This window comes from Nuphar pumila, chromosome 12 (assembly GCF_984573655.1).
Source record: "Nuphar pumila chromosome 12, dmNupPumi1.hap1.1, whole genome shotgun sequence".
In the NCBI taxonomy this organism is placed as follows: Eukaryota; Viridiplantae; Streptophyta; class Magnoliopsida; order Nymphaeales; family Nymphaeaceae; genus Nuphar; species Nuphar pumila.
In genome coordinates this window covers 49,746,419-49,764,491 of record NC_143260.1, presented here as the reverse complement: position 1 = coordinate 49,764,491, position 18,073 = coordinate 49,746,419, and the positions used below count along the sequence as shown (strand labels likewise).

Here is an 18,073-nt window from a genome sequence, read left to right as displayed (position 1 = left end):
AAAACTGATTTGACGCAAACCCAAATCAGTTTAAAAAAAAATTGGACGCAAAATGTGAAGGTAAGCAGAAAGGAATAAAGATTTGAATGAAAAGCTTAGAAGAGAAAGGATCTAGAGAATAGAATAGAAGCCGGCAAGAAAAAAAATATTTTAGAGATGGAAAAAGGAGTCGGCAGAATGGAAAAAGGTTTAGAAAAGAAATAAGAGGGATAAGAGGATCTTTAGAGACACACCAGCTGGAAACTTTTAGCCCTTAGATCAGATCCGCTCTGATACCATGTTAGAATCCTTCAAAGTCGACATCCAAGAAGCTGGAGAGGGAAAAGACTGCAACTAATCACAATTTTTTCATAATGAAAAAATAGTGATCTCTTCCTTTTAATATAAGAAACAAAACCTAATACACAATTTTTACAAGTAACCCTAATAAGTTACAAGTATTTACAAGTATGTCCAATATATGTTGGACATGTTACATAAATGTAGTTTGGATCCGGATCTGGATCCAAACTCAAATACAAATACATGGATATCTTGTCTAATAAGGCCAAACAAGAGAAAATATTTGAGAAAAAGCAAGACAACAATCTTAATTTTAAAAGAGTGCAAGAAAAGAGGGAAGAAAGATAAGACGATAATCTTCGTTGAAAAAGAAAAAGAAAAAGAAAAAGAAAAAGAAAAAGAAAAAAGAAGAAACCAGATCTGAAACCCATAAAGACAAAGGAGAAAATAGAGAGAAGAAAGAAGAAACAGGAAGAGGGGAAACAAAATAGGAGGATTGAAAAAGTCAAAACAGAATCTGTAAAAACATACCTTCGGTGCGCCCTATCGATCGATCTGCTCTGAAACCATGAAAATCTGGTATCTAATATAAAACAGAGCCTTTCACGCAGAGAAGAAAGAAAGAGAATAGAGTGCTAGGTCAGATTTCTGGATTCATGTTTCCCAATGTGGGAACCTGCTGTGTAACCTCCTTTTATAAATAATAAAATGACTGTTTACAATAATGCCCCTATATTGCAAAACATAACATTCACATTAAGTGAGGGCAAAATAGATCAAACAGAATTATAGTTATACACAAATACGTGACCCAGATCCACATGAACCAGATCTGGAGCGAATCTGGTTCTGGATCCAGATCTGGATCTGGGTCTAGATTCATGGTCCACCAGCTACTATCCAATAGGGCCTTGGTGGTATTTTGAATGTCGTGTTTCACTTTGTCCAAAACTCTTTTCCGCTCTACTTTTCCTCAAAATGGAACCCCTGGTCCAAAAAAGAGTGCTTCTAGTTGTTTCTGCTTTGAGATGCCTGTCAAATGCTCTGTTCTTATCTGCTGGAGTTTATAAACACATTCTAGGAATCTTGGTCTCAAATCAATCTGTTATTACTTGTATTATGATTATTGTGTCTGTTTCTCCTCACATTTGAAACTTTTAAACAGACATAGGGATGCATAACTCTTTCCAATGAAGCTTTTAATTATTTTTGTTACATATTTCTGTTCTTTTCTTGCAGTTGAGGGAGAAAGAGCACTTGAGGGATGAACTGCAAGCTACAAGGCGAGAACTTGATAATTATGTATGTGGCGATCCTATCTTATTTAAATTGCAAAATCTCATTATTTCTCCAAAGATATAGTTCTGAGTGTGTGCAAGAAGAATGAAACCAGTGCTGCATTATGTATACCTATGGAAAGATTTAATGGATCCAAGAAATGATTCTGAAACTGTCAGTGCCATAGCCTTGCCCCAGAAGCCCTCCATGGCCTCATTCATGAGCTCCTCCATGGTTCATCGAATAGTTGCCAGAAACAGGTACAAGTACTGGTATGAGTACGAGGTACTGGTACTTTTACATGAAGGCTTAAAAAGCTCCAGGTCCGTGTTTATCTGAAACACATATTGATATGATTCCATAAATACTGATACAAGTTTCTAATAAACATTGATATGGTGTCCAAAAATACACAGCAATGTAATAAAAAAAAGCATCAGGGCAAGTTTGAAAGATTTCCACCGCAGCCCTATTCTGCAGAAAATAAGAGAAGAGAAGAGAGAGACTTGCAGGAAAAAGGGAGGAGGCTGCACACATTAACCCCTCTCAACCCTAATATGATCACTTATATAACATGATTTACAATATGTGAATATTACAAAGTGCCATTGATTAATGAAACGAATATAGCACATGCTGAAAACAATATAAGTGAGCAGTTTGGATCCATCAGACGTTTGGATCTGGACCCAAACATTCCCATACTCGATGCACGACCTCTTATCACCCTCCCTCAAGTTGTACATGGTCTTGGACCATGAACAACTTGCTCTTGAGAAACCAAAACTGATGTTTTGTTAATCCTTTAGTGAGAAGATCTGCAACTTGTTCTTTTGTACAAACATACAACAGTTGAATTTCCTTAGTCTCCACCTTTTGTCTGATAATGGTCTATCTCAATATGTTTGGTGCGACTGTGATGAATAAGATTAAAAGCAATATTAATGGCACTTTGATTATCCACCATTAACACTGAATCCTTGACCTTTTCTTCAAGATCCTCAAGCAAATGTCTAATCCAAGTCACTTCGGCAGTACCAGATGCCATAGATCGATACTCAACTTTCGTGCTAGATCGTGCCACAACTTTTTTTTTGCGACTACTCCATGACACAAGATTTTGCCCAATGAATATGCAGTAACCAGATGTAGACCTCATCTCATCAGGGTCTTTCGCCCAATCTACATCTGTATAAGTAATAAGCTTATGCTTGGTCCTACCTCCCTCACTCTTACAATAGACAAGACCATCTCTTACTGTTCCCTTTAGATAACGTAATATCCTTTTGACTGCATCCATATGAGTCTCTCTTGGATCATGCATAAACTGAGAGACCTGATTAACAACATAAACAATATCAGACCTAGTAAACGGAAGATACTGTAAAGCCCCAACAATACTTCAATATCTAGTGGGATCAATGCATAACTCTCCACCATCTGCACTTAATTGCTGATTTAAAACACTAGGAGTCCCAATAGGTTTACAATCCGTCATACCTGTTTTGTTCAACAAATCAAGAGTGTATTTTTGTTGCAACAGAATAAGAAAGTCGGTCTGCCTGTCAACCTCTACCCCAAGAAAGTATCGAAGGTCTCCAAGATCCTTCATTTTAAAATTTTTCATTAGAAGAGTCTTCACTTTCTCTATATGTTTCTCTGAACTCCCAGTGATGACAATATCATCAACATATATGAGCAATAAAGTGATTACGTTTTCACGTTTGAAAATAAAGAGAGAGTAATATAGGGCACACCTGCGAAATCCACATTCTTAGATTTTGAGAGAAAAATTGTCAAACCACGATCTCGCGGCCTGTTTGAGACCATAGAGAAATTTTTGCAATTTACAAACCCATAGCCGAGGATCTCTTTCTACATATCCACGAGGTTGTTTCATGTATACTTCTTCCTTTAGATCACCATGAAGGAATGCGTTTTTAACATCCATTTGACTTAATTTCAATCCATGTTCTACAACCAAAGATATTACTACTCGAATAGTGCCCATTTTAACCACAAGATTGAATGTCTCATCGTAGTCCTCACCAAACTGTTGTGTAAATTCTCGGGCCACGAGTCTCGCCTTATAATGCTCAATGCTCTCATTGGGTTTATATTTTATTTTATAAACCCACTTGGAGCCTACTACATTCTTTCCTTGAGGCCTAGGAACAATTTCCCAAGTTTGACATTCACGCAGGGCAGCCATTTCTTCATTCATTGCCTCTATCCATTTTCGGGATTGAGATGCTTGCTCAAAGAAAACAGGTTCATCTTGCTTTGCAACTTGAGTCATGAAAAGTTTAAAATCCAAAGAAAAGTTTTTGTAGCTTACCCATCTATGTATAGGATGCTGTGTCCTCCCAGATCTCCTATTCTGTTGCTGTTCCTGACTCCTATTATCAACACTTTCAGAACTCCTATTCCCTTCTCACCGAGTGTATACAAATCCTGAAAAACGATCAGGCATCGTGTCATTCTTTCCCTTTGCAAATCTTTTATATCATCTGAAGGACATGATAATGAATTGCTAATCTCATTTCTATGAGTGTTCTCTGCGAATAATTTAGCACTCATCCATGGATCATACACTTCAACTAACCGTGAAGGTTCTACAGACGTACCCAAAATTTTCTCATCAAACAAAATACTTCTAGAGATTTTGATTCGCCGAGCTGCGGGATCATAACACTTAAACCCCTTTATACTCATCTACATATCCAACAAATTTGCACTGAACAACTTTGTCATGAAATTTATTCCTCAATGAAGCATCAATATGGACATAACATATACTTCCTATGAGAATTCATGTGTATGTGGTTCAACTTTCACAGGAGACATGAAAAGGGAGAGAGAGAGGGAGATGCACAATGGCTGGAGCGACACACTTGGGCTCGACCTCCAAACCCTAACCTTTATAAAATAAAACAAGTATACAATGAGCCTTGTAATATCAGAGATATTACAAGGATGCCATTAATGAAGTTGTATTGAGCATGTGTTTCATTTAACATGCCATGCGTATGGATCTGGATCTATATGCAAACTATATTTTAACACCCTCCCTTAAGTTGTACGTGATTTTGGAGCATGTACAACTTGCTCTTCAATAACCAAAATTAACGTCCTGTTAACCCCTTGGTAAACAGGTCTGCCACTTGATCTTCTGTTCGAACATGACGTAGTTCTATCTCCTTCATCTCGACTTTCTGTCGTATGAAATGTTGATCAATCTCAATGTGCTTCGTTCTGCTATGCTGGATAGGATTACATGCAATGTTTATTGCGCTTTGATTGTCGCATAGAAGAAATGATCGAATAATTGTCTCCCCAAGATCACTCAATAAGTGTCTAATCCATGTGGCTGCAACCATCTATCTGTATTCAGCCTCTGTACTCGATCGTGCCACTGCCTTTTGTGTTCTGCTGCTCCAGGACACTAAATTGTGTCCAATATATACACAATATCCAGAGACAAATCGTCTCTCATCTGGATCCCCTGCCCAATCTGCGTCTGTATAAGTGATGAGTTCATGTCCTCTATGCAGATTATTGTTCTTGCGATAAACAAGTCTGTCTCCTATAGTTCCTTTTAAATAGCGTAGAATGCGCTTCACAACTTCCATATGACCCTCCGTTGGAGCATGCATAAACTGGGATACTTGATTGACAACATAAACTATATCAGGTCTGGTAAGGTCAAGTACTGTAACATCCCCACGAGATTTCTATACGTTGTAGGGTTGACACAAAGATGACCATCTTCAGAGCTCAGCCTTTGATGTAATACACTAGGAGTACTGACTGGTTTGCAATTCATCATCTCGGCTCTTTCCAGAAGGTCAAGAGTGTATTTTTGCTGCATGAGTGTCAATGTGTCTTGTTGTCTGTCAACTTCCACACCAAGAAAGTACCTCAACTCCCCTAAATCTTTCATCTTGAAAGTTTTCATTAAAACTGCTTCACGTCTTGCACATGATTATCCGAACTCTCAGTGATCACAATGTCATCAACATATATAAGAAGTATAACAATGTCTGCCTTTTGGTAAATAAAGAGTGAGTGATCCAGATAGCATCTTCTAAAACCATAACTCTGAATTTGCATAGAGAAACTTTCAAACCAGGAACGGGACACCTGTTTCAACCCATACAAAGATTTCCTTAGTTTGCACACCCATGCAGTAAGATCCTTCTCGACATAACCAGGAGGTTGCTCCATATACACTTCTTCCTTTAAAATTCCATGCAAAAATGCATTTTTAACATCCATCTGGCTAAGGCTCCAACCTCGATCGACTGCTAGGGATATGATGACACGAATAGTACCCATTTTGACTACCAGACTAAAAGTTTCATCGTAGTCTTCACCATATTGTTGTGTGAATCCTCGAGCAACAAGTCGTGCCTTATATTTGTCAATGCTTCCTTCAGGCTTATACTTTGTTTTATAAACCCATTTTGAGTCAACTACATTCTTTCCTTTTGGCCGAGGGACTATTTCTCAAGTCTGGCATTCATGAAGAACTTCCATTTCTTCATTCATAGCTTCAGTCCAATGACGGGATTGAAGAGCTTGATTAAAACAAGTGGGTTCATCCTGTTTTGTGAGTTGAGACATAAACAACTGGAAATCAAGGGAGAATGTCTCATAACTCACCCATCGTTGAATAGGATGCTTAATGCGTGACGGCCTTTGAGCCAGATCATTGGCGATGCTTTCCACATTCCTCGGCTCTGTATTTTTGTCCCGTCTAGTGTAGATCTGCCCAGAGAAGCGTTCTACTGGGGGTGGCTCAACTGGAGACTCAACTGGAGATAATTCAACATGCATCTGCGAGTCATTCAACTCCCTACTCAAGCCGAAGGAAGAACAATTTGTCTGACATGTTTCTCCTGTATTATAAAAAAGATTTGCACTCATCCATGGATCATATACTTCTAATTCTCGAGATGACAACGCTGCAGAGTCATTGACCTGAAAATTTCTTTCGTCAAAAACAACATTTCTGGAGGTCCTAATACGTTTTGTAGTAGGATCATAGCATCGATAACCTTTGTATTCATCTGCATACTCAACAAATCTGCACTTGACAGCCTTGTCCTGAAACTTATTTCGTAGAGATGAATCAATATGTACATAACATACACAACCAAAAAACACACAGCTCATCGTAAGAGGGATGTTGCCCGAATAAAGTATAATAGGGAGATTTCCGATCCAAAAGTGCCATAGGAAGACGATTTATGATATGAACAGATGTGTGAAAAACTTCTATCCAGAGACTAACGGGCACATTGTTATCATGTAACATGCTCATCGCGCTCTCGACAATATGCCTGTGTTTCCTCTCCGCAACCCCATTTTGTTGAGGAGTATGAGGGCAAGAAACCTGTCGACTTATTCCTTTATCCTGAAGAAACACAATAAACTCGTTCGATGAATACTCTCCTCCACCATCACATTGTAAATGCACAATATCACAAGCAAACTTTGTTTTGACCATCGAATGGAATTCTCGAAATATTTGAAAAACTTCATGCTTGTGTTTTACGAAATATATCAAAGTATAACGGGAATAAGAATCAATAAAGATAACATAGTAACGACTGTCAGAAAGAGAAGGAATAGGTGCGGGTCCCCAAACATCGGAACAAATAATCTCAAATGGCTTTGAAGCTCTTTTATTTATAATATGAAAAGGAAGAACATGACTTTTGCAGAACGAATCTAGAATATGAAAACTTGAAATTTTAAAATAAACTTTGAAATTGGATTTTGAAATTGAGAATAGAATTTGAATTTAGATTTGGAATTTGGAATTGAAATTGAAATTGAATAGGAATTGACCCTTGATTTTGAAATGGGAACTTAAAAATGAAGTTCAAGTTAAAATATAGAATTCATAAATATGGAATTCAGAAATGAGAATTGAAAATTGGAATTTTGAAATAAAATTTTAAAACTGAGTGGAATTGAGAATGAAAGATGAATTTGATTTCTTAAATAAAAGTTGAAAATGGGGTTTTGAATTTAGAAATAAAATCTGTGTTTTGAGAATTTATTTAAAAAAAAATCACTTGGAATTCTAAAGACAACTTCAAATAATTTGAGAAAAGAATGCAATTCTACCCTAAATGATGAATGCTTTAAAAGAATTTAAAGATTGAAATTTAAAAGCAAATTTCATTCTTTAATAGAATTGAAATAAGATTAAATTATAATACATTCATGACTATGGTTACAAACATATTATAATATAATCTTTATTTAAATTCTAATAGAGAATAAAATAAATTTTTATGCCTTTATAGGATTTAAAATAAAATTAACTTTTAATATATCCATGACTATGGCCACAAATATATCTTAAGTTAATTTACATCTTAAATTCTGATAGAGGAAGAAAAGAATATTTAGAAAAATATGATGAAAATCAAATGTTATTCCATAAAAGATAAAAATCAAGTATTGTTCATATTTTGACTATGGCCATAAATGCGAATCATTTACTTAGGGTTATTTACGTTTTATTAGAATGGTGCACGTGCCATTCGTGTTATTCCACAGTGCTTTTTTGAAAATAAAGGAAAATGAAATGCTACAAGTAGTTGCGAGAATTTAAAATTGCAACTATATGTTCATACATTCTATCCTAAACAGAAAGGGAAAAATTCTCGTTAATCTGGAATTATTACAATCTTAGATTGAAATTGAAATTTCCTATTCTAGAAAGAGAAATCAAAGTCTTTTATGCTTTCCCTGCAAAAATGAGTTAGTATAAGGCTATAAAATGCAAAATAGAGAAAATAGAAAGTATCATGTTAAAACTAATCATGCACATGGTTATGCCTATTCAGACGAAGAAATGAATATGCAAAGTGTTATGCTTATGCTTTGATGAAAATGAGAATACATATACTAATTGAGAAATGCATATGAGAATGCCTATATTAATAGGAAAATGCATATTCATTTATCAAAGGACAATGCTCGTACTAATGGGAAAGTACATATGGGAATGCATATGCAATGCCCATGCTGGTGAGAAAATATACGTGAGAATGCATATGTGATGCTTTATGCTAAATGAGAATGAAATGAAATGTTATGATGTCATATAACTCATAACACACACGAACCGGCTGTCATAAGATTCAGAAAGAGCATATGGCTATAATGCAATTCAAGACCTAAAGCATGCGACTATGCTTAAGACACAATGCCTATGAATATGCTATGATATGATAAAGCACATGAACATGTTATGAAAATGAAGCAAGGGAAGTGAAATACTGTAATAAGTGAGGTGCTGAACATAATGTGCAAAATGTGCAGGAGATGTGCTGCATAAGTGCAATGGACTGATATCAAAGGTGCTGTGAAAGTGCTATGGAGAAGTGCAGGTGCAGCAGTGAAGAAGGCAGGTGCAGCAAGGGTGTGACTGGTGCATACTAAATCAGAATATGAGAAAACACACACACACACAATAAACAGAGAAAAGGAGATACAAAGACCTATTGATGATTCTATTTCTTTTACCAGATATAAAGAATAACATTAGTGGGAGACTGGCTCCCACTTTCCAGAAACAAGGCAACTAATTAACCAGGATATCATGTGCATGTAACATGCAAAAATTACACCAAAAGGACCCGCTTGTTGCCCACGTTTGCACCTGCAATAGAAAGAATAATCTGGATTTTTTTCTGCGTACATGTATCAACCACTTGTCTGATCCATGTGACTAGATTGAGGCTTCTCCAAGCCACCACTGGTGCTTTCTGTCATACAGTTAACATGCACTATTAGTTTTGCTGAAAAGCCAATATCCATGCTCCCAGAACCATCAGTAGGAAGAGTCATATACGCTGCCCCTTTAAACATCCACTCATCCCTCTTATGACAGTAAAAATCTTCAAGTGGCTCATTACATAATGCACATATAATCTGACTTTCATCGGCAAGGACCATTGGTTCAGACCTGTCAGCAGACAAAGTCATTTCACTGGCTGGGCTATGGATTGGGCCAGAGGATGAACCCGGCCTCCCTTCAACCCAGTCTCTCCAGCTAACATACCACTTCCTCGATATTCTCTTGAAACTGTTAAGTTCAAGCTTTCTTGAATCATGCCAGTCTAGGTGCTTGCTGAGATTGCTTTCACATAAGAGTCAAAGGCCACATATGTTGCATTGATGTGGAAGGTAATGAAACAGACCATTGATGACTGAATGGTGAAACTCTCGGATTACCTCTGGCTTGAACTCAACGCCTATCTGGGCCTCGATTTCAATTGTTGCATTTGAACAATCAGAAGGCCTCAAACTAGACTCAGAAACAGACAGCTCACCATCTGGAGGGATAAGAGGGGAGGTTGTTGAAACCAAAATTGAGGAGCCTGGCATAGAGCTACTGGTAACAAGGCCTTCACTCTGGTGAATCTGAATTGGCACCTGGAATGGGTTAGGCTTTGATGATTCTGGTTCTGATGTAGATATCAAACCCTTAGCAACTAAAGAGCTCAACAAACTTGAAAGTGGATTTGCCGTGACATTTACAGAATTTGAACTCTGTGATGAGGTACCTATCATCGATGATGCAGGTGGGAAGAGGGCAGGTGGTAGTGGAGTACTGTGCTGATGATGAAGTTTAGTGTACAAGTGCTGCTGTATACAGGTGCAAAGGTGCAGGGAATGCCAGTGCAGTAGTGCAAGTGATAAGTGCAGCAGGTGAGGGTATAGGTGCTGCTGTAAGTGCAGCAGGTGCTGTGTAATGTATAATGAACGATTACATGCAGATGCTATGTGCAGTGAACTGCTGTAAAAAAAAAATGGAGTGTTGCAACATGAGGTGGTGAGATGCTGTAAGGAATGCTACAAAATGAGATGCTGTGCAAATAAAACAGAGGCTAAGTGACAATAGAAGATTGGTTGCAATGCTCTTTACACACAATGGCATGTAAGAAGAGGTTTCTACAGGACAATTCATCATGAGTCTTTTAACATCAAACAACACTAAACTGAGGTCCATAGGCAGACAGGAAAAAATGGAAGGCACAAATATGAATTGTGGAATTTCATGTTTCTGACTAAATAACGAGGGATTGGAATCACTTGACAGGTATAGTTGGCCTGCGTTGAAAATCCCAACTCCTCATGGCTTTTGTTCTTGTGGATAAGCATGCCTAATATTGATTGCAACTTACCAGGGCCATCAAATACCTGATCCAGAACATCATGTCTACATGTTGTTCGACAGATCTAGTCCGAAACAACTTTTTCGTTAGTTCTGATTTGAAACAACATATGCATACTGTTCGGCAGATTTGATCTGAAACACCATATGCGTGCTGTTCGTCTGATTCGAAACGACATATGCAGGATGTTCAGCATATCTGATTAGAGATAGCATATGCACACAAAACAATATCAAGATATTCAGGTATACAAAAATAAAATCCAACGAATCTGAAATCAGAAAATATTTTTCAGATGCATGTTCGATCTTAAATATGAAAAATCAGCATCTATGGAATTGGGATCATACATATTTTCAGAAATTGATATTATAGGGAAATCGACAATCTCAACATATATATATATATATATATATTCTTTTAGATCAGATTTTCCTTTTCCATTGAATATTTTACATAAACTTGATTTAAAACCCTTTCTTCCTATATGAATCTAGAGAGAAACCTGTACTTTAGGTCGGAGACAGAAAAAAACCTGAATGATCTTCGGACGATCGGAAGGGAAAGGATCTTATTTCCTTCTTCTCTTTTCCTTTCTTTTCTCTTCTCTGTTTTTCTTCTTCTCTCTTTCTTTCTTTTCCCTCCATCATTCTCTCTCTCTAGAAAACGAAATCTAGAGAGACGAGTCAAACCTTTTTATAATTGTTTTTTAGCCTTTTAGAGAGAGGGTGACGTCCCCTCTAGAGTCCTTTTATAGATGATAGAGTTATATCTCTCTAACTACTCATATTTATCCTCTTATTAGCACTTATTTTATTTTATTTTTCTAATTTGGGATCTATCTAGAACACCTACCTAGGTAGTTATCCAATAAATAAAATTTCAAAATTTAATTAATTAATATTTTTATTAATTATTTAATATTAAATTATTATTTTTTAGAATATTCCTGAGGGTGTCTTCCCCCTCTAGGAGTCCTCTCAACATGGAATTTACTCAATTTAACCTTTTAATTGAATTTAAAATTTTAAATTGGTTGGACTTGGATTTTGGATCTAGATTCAAATCCAAGATCCGAATCCATATCCACATCCAAAATTCATATGGATCTCAACCTGGATCAGATCCTAGTTAATATGGGTCTTGGACTGGGTCCAAATCCATATCAACTTGGATCAAACGGATCCGATCCGATCCAGAAACTGGTAAAATAGAGGCGGGTCATTTTAAAAAAAATGCAATTTTCGAGCCAACCGAAGCCTGAATTCAGAAAAATAAAATATCAATATTTTCAGAAAAAAATGCGATTTCACCTGAATTTTGCTTGATTTTCCCTTGATTTTAAAGGTCAAAACAAAAAGTTTTATAAATCTTATTTGCCTCGTTTTGGTCTTGTCAATGGGTCCTGGGTCATGCCCAGACCCAGCTAACACTACCTAAAATCAAAGATTTCTATCAACTTACAAAATACTTAGTCAAAATTTTCAGAAATTTTAGAATAAAAACACACACTATATTACACTAAGCTATCACTATCGACATAATAAATACTCAAAGCACACAAAAGGATATGTATTCCGTATCACAAAGATGTAGGATAAACATGTTGTACAAAGATTGTATGACTCTACCACTCCATCTCCCAAATTTGGCCCTCGCTTACGTGTATATTGTTATGCGCGCATCTACTGGCATTGGTCAATATATCCAAAACCATTTAGTGTTGTAGCACTGTAGTATATACACTGATGGGGGCCTATTGTGTACTGTTGCAGAATGATTCATTAAGTGTTGCCCATTTTTGTGTTGTCACAGAACTCTCCATTCCAACTTCTGCTAATCTCTACAACTGACAGCCCAGTTGCAGCTTAGTCATGAAATTTCTGGATTTTCTAGTTGATGCTTTATTACCAATTGATCGGGCTTCATATGAAATTTGGAGAATTCTGCCTTTTCTTTTTCCAGCAGAGATCTGATCGAGCTCTGGTCCATTCTGCTGCTGGTTCAAGGGATGCATATGGGCCTGCACAGGGATCTTATGCAATGCAGAATTCAGATTCTGCTGTCAGTCAGGAAATGGAGAAGACCTTCTGGACAGCTGATAGTCCTGTAAGGAATTCACCTGGCACACTGGTTGTCCGCCAAGGTATGCTTCCAGGAAATCATGACTCCGTTCTACAAGCTTATGCCGGCCAACATTATGATCAGGCCTGCAGTTCAAATGGCACATTGAAGGGTTTTGCTGATATGGGTTTCTCTCAACCGCCTTCGTCATCCTCAAGGTTTTTTCTCATTGTTTTACTTACACTGTGTGTTTATCACTAATTGGTTGTTGGTTCTCTCATTCTATAGTGATGTAATTTGCTTTTTTATGAGTTAAAATGCTTGAGATGCCCTGGAAACTGCAAACAGGAATCTGAACGAAGCCGAATATAATCTTGGTTCTAATGTGGTTACTCACGGGATGATGCAAGTTCAAGAAGGGACTAACATGGTGCTTTGTAAACAGGTATATTCATGAGATGTGTATGTCAACAAACATTCATCTGTTCCTGATAAATATTGATCTATGTTATAGGATTTGATTCCCAAAATTAGAGAACGTGATGAGGAGATAATGCAACTGCGAAAACATATTGCAGAGTATGCTATGAAGGTCAGGATCTGCTTGATAAAATATACCTTTTATTTGATATTTTATCACGTTTCATTCTTCAAACTAAGTTGCAGCTAACAACTTCTCTATTAACAGGAGGCACAGATCCGCAATGAAAAATGTGTGCTCGAGAAAAAGATTTCTTATATGCGCACTGTAAGTAGTTAACTATGTCACATCAGTTTCAGGAAATATCTCATGAGTCAGATGTCTTGAGGGTTTTTTTTTTCGGGCATAATTTAAGTGGGAAAATAAAAAATAAAAGATTATATGGTATAATGTAAGTGGGAAAAATTTATGTAGAAAGAGAAACTTTTTCTCCTGAGCTTTGAGGTAAACTCATTATATTATTCTGTCAGATAAAATTTAAATCCATTGAAATTTTGAAAATGTCAAGATGTTCTAAGGGGATCATCATTTTCAGTCTCATACTTTTTCAGTTTCTTACAATAGGGGTGGATATCAATGTGTAATTATCCTCTGGAACTTCTGTCCATCTAAATCTAGAAATATATGATCAGGCATTCGATCAACAGCAGCAGGATTTGGTGGATGCTGCATCCAAGGCTATCTCTTACCGACAAGATATAATTGGGGAGAACATACGGCTAGCTTATGCATTACAAGTAATATCTCTTTTCTAGTTATGATATAGTAAATACTTGTAGGAAACGTTTTCCTGCTATTTGCTTGTAGTGCTGTTTGATTTCTGCATATAAAAAATGGATAATCATATGTAGTATGAACTTCATAAACATTCTGCCATGTCACTTTTTGCCTCATGAAGGTAATACCTGCTCAGTGTAAAATCATCCCTTTTCATGGCTTTGGGGTGTCATTCAAGTGTGATTTAGATGAAGTATTGGATTTGATGGCAGACAAAAGCTGAGACAAAATTTTAGTTTCAGCTTAGTTTGATTTTTTGTCTGTTTACTTCCTATTGAAAAAAACGTCTGCATGCTTGAAAACAGACTGCTGTTGGTACAAGAGTCCTTTGAGTAATGGATGAAGCATTGGCTGGAGATTTTTTTCCTCCTGGAGAGAGAGAGAGAGTTTGCATTTTGAATCTGTCCTCTGATAAGCACGTGAATAATCCTACTCTTCTTCTCTCCCCTTCCTCTTTTTTTCTTCTTCTTCTCGCCCCCTCTTCTTCGTCTTCTTCTTCTCACCCTTTCTTTTTTCTCCTCGTCCTCTTCTTCAGCTGATAGAGAGAAAAAGATGAGAATATATATATATATATATATATATAATGAATTTTTTGTTAATGTATTTTAGATTTTTTCAGTTAATATATTCTGTTAGTATACATCAAGTTCGAGACTAGGGTCTGTTTGAATGATGTGTTCAGTCCAAAGCGTTTTCAAGTTTGGGTAAGTTCGGATACAGATAACATATGATCATTTGGATCACACATAAAGAAGTCCACTATGAAACAGGTGTGCTTGAAAATCATCTGATGAGATAGGATTGAATCTTGAACTGAAATATATTCATCTTGCTTCTTACATGGAAAATGCAATTGGATCAGTTTGTTTTAATCCTACTAACGTGACATGTTGGATTTGGAGTTAGTGTCTAATTTCAATAGATATATATGAACCCTTACCCGGGTGTATAAGGCGGGCAACCTGATAAGTATATTCTGTCCATAAAAGTTGGAAACTAATCCATAAGCATGTTAGAAAGATAATCCCCTACAAGCCAAACGTCTTCCATATGCTTCCTTTAGAGCCATCTCAACCTTATATATACCTATTCTCTCATTCAATTGATAACAGTGAGCCATCCCTTCCTAATCCTTGAACCTACTTTTGAAGCAATGTGTTATCGAGTCATGCAACGTAGGGGCATTGAATGAGGTTGATTATGAAATACTGACAATCTGCAAATATGTGGTGTGAATTGTATTGGAAAGACCATTTAAGATATTTTATTACCTTTAGAGAACCCTTCTGTTTGATTTATACTTCATCAAGACGCTTATAGTTGTTTTACCATATATTTGAATTAGGAGTTTTGGTAGCATGAGATGTCCTTCCATCTGCTTCATCTTTTCTTTTTTATAATATTCAGGTTGGTTTTACTTGCTATGTATCGTGTTTAGTATGGAACTTTCATCATGTTCTCTCTGATTGTGATATTGCTGTAAATTCCTTTGTTATGTTCAGGTTGCGGAGCAAGAACGTTCCATTTTTGTTTCTTCCTTGTTGCCTCTTCTTGCTGAGTACGACTTACAGCCGCATGACATTGACGCCCAGTCCATTGTTAGTAACCTCAAGGTCTGTTCTTTGCTGTTCGAGTATGCACACACACCAATTCCATACTCAAAACACACACACACAAGATCCCTCTTCTCTCACTCTTTCTGTTTGTCTCTCTTTATACATATGCACATACGCAGACATCTATGTCACATGGGTACGAGTACGGGTACAGAGGGCACGACACGGCAATTTAAAAAAATGTGGGTACGGGGACATAGATATATATATATATATTAAATATCACATAAATACAAAATAAATCACATACACTAAATATAATCTAAATATATATATTAAATATCACATAAATACAAAATAAATCACATACACTAAATATAATCTAAATATATATGGTATATCTAAAATATATATTATATACTGAAAATATAAAGTTATAAACTGAAACTATAATTATAAATTGAATACAAACTTGCATTTATGGAGGGTAAAATGGCATATCCAGGTGTTGACACGGGTCCGGAGAGCAAAATGGAGTGTCCATGTGACATAGACAAACATATATGCATGCATCATAAACACATCCATATACATACATACATGCATACATGCATGTATTTTTGAGTGAAACATGAAATTTCATAAGTATCGCTGTATATCTACTTTTTTGATAGGCAAGCTGAGACCCTTGGTTATGATAGTCCAGCCCAACCATCCAGCTGTCTCATTCCTAATAAAATTGCATGATCTATTTGGTATCAAAATTTGAAAAGTTCAAAGCATCAAAATTCCTAAACTCAATTTCCTTTTTTTTTTCTAGTACAAAGCATCAAAAGTTCAAAGTATCAATATATTACATGTTGTTCCTAAATTGCATGATCTATTTTTTTTTTTCTAGTTTTTGGGCATGGCAAGCCATTTCCTGGCCAGAAAATGGCTAGCTTTATTTTTTAATATTTTTGGGTGACCAAAAACCTAAAAACCAGGTTTTTGGTCACCCAAACAGCCTCCTCAATGGTTTTTTTTTTTTTGGCAAACCTGGCTTGCCAAAAATCAGGTTTTGGCCTCTGTCATCCAAATAGGGCCTAAATAAGAATCTATATACATCCACACCATTCTCAATCTTACTTGGTTAATAGCTATGCCTTGTTCCTCCAAACCCAAAATTCATGAGTTGACCCCCGTTTTATTTATTTTCCAATCCTTGATTTGCTTATGTAATCAGCCTCTCCAACTTTACCTTTTGCTTTGGCTCCATCACAGTATCTTTCAAGCCCTTATTCTTTCATCCTTTGATTGCAGTCTTTGTAAATTCTCCCCAAAATGTATAGTTGGTCCAATCAAGCTTGACGTGAACTGGATTGGGCTATTTTTATCCATCATATTGAGCCAAGGGAAGCCAACTAAAACACCAAATTACACAAGTATGTCAATAGGAGATGTAAAACTCCCAGCATCTCCTCAAAGACAAGCTGTCCAAAACTACAACTCTGATGACTTCAACGACACTTTTATTGTGATTGTATACAAAAAATGACCCAAACACAAGTAATCCGAGTTTGCAAAATCCTAACTCAAAACAGAAAGTGAACTTCTGGAAATCTGACCCTATTTCCCCAATACAAAGTAGAACAGAAGGACAATTTAATAACTTCCACTATAGGGCTTCAAACTGAGTTCGGTTTGTTTTTTAGAATTTCTGATGCTCTTTCAATAAGGAATTTCTTGGGATTGAACCATTCCATGCACTGTCCAGGCATCCTTTGTATGGCTGACATCATCTCCTAACTACACCCAGCAGCAAAAAGAGCTACTCTAACTTGATATACCTCACTATTTAAATCTCATAATGCTCTTCTAAGTCTGACGCCATCTTCAAAGAAAATCCAAGGTAAAAGAGCAAGAAGATGGAGGATGATGGCTAAATAAATATAGGTTCTAGTCAACCTATTTATTAGTTACATAACAATTAGAAAAATGACTATAATGTCCTAAATGATCTAATTACAATATGATACAAAAAAGGTAAAATGCCTACTTTGCCTTTTGAGCGCAACCCAATTATATTTTCAGTTTTCACAAATCCATAGTGAGAAATGTTCATGTTGGGGTTCTCTCAGCAAAGGGAAATCTTGTGATAAAATTGAATACCTTTCACGAAATATCAAGGAAAACATAGCATGTTGAAAATGGAATATCATGGAAAGCATAACATATTGAAAATTAAATGTGATAACATAGAAACTAAAAATCATGGTGAAATTGAAATATATTAAAAACAGTCTAATTTATCTTGGATTTGTTCGATTTTATTGTTTTGCGAGTTTTTTTGTGAAAAAAATACAATAAATTCAAAATATTGCTGATATTTCTGTCAGTGTTAAACTGCTAAGGTCTTTTCCCATTTCTGTGTTAACTATATTTACCCAACA

General features: G+C 36.3%; 1 protein-coding gene across 2 annotated transcripts in view; it reads left to right on the top strand.

The window, feature by feature from the left end:
* Nucleotides 1-18,073, top strand: part of LOC149820888 (uncharacterized) — a 200,285-nt gene that overhangs the window by 14,394 nt on the left and 167,818 nt on the right. For both annotated transcript variants that reach the window (XM_089982560.1, XM_089982559.1), the window contains exons 2-8: nucleotides 1,522-1,584; nucleotides 12,729-13,045; nucleotides 13,176-13,272; nucleotides 13,342-13,419; nucleotides 13,516-13,575; nucleotides 13,941-14,045; nucleotides 15,588-15,698. In XM_089982560.1, coding sequence (XP_089838686.1) covers nucleotides 1,522-1,584; nucleotides 12,729-13,045; nucleotides 13,176-13,272; nucleotides 13,342-13,419; nucleotides 13,516-13,575; nucleotides 13,941-14,045; nucleotides 15,588-15,698 — 831 coding nt within the window. The remainder of the gene's footprint in view (nucleotides 1-1,521; nucleotides 1,585-12,728; nucleotides 13,046-13,175; nucleotides 13,273-13,341; nucleotides 13,420-13,515; nucleotides 13,576-13,940; nucleotides 14,046-15,587; nucleotides 15,699-18,073) is intronic.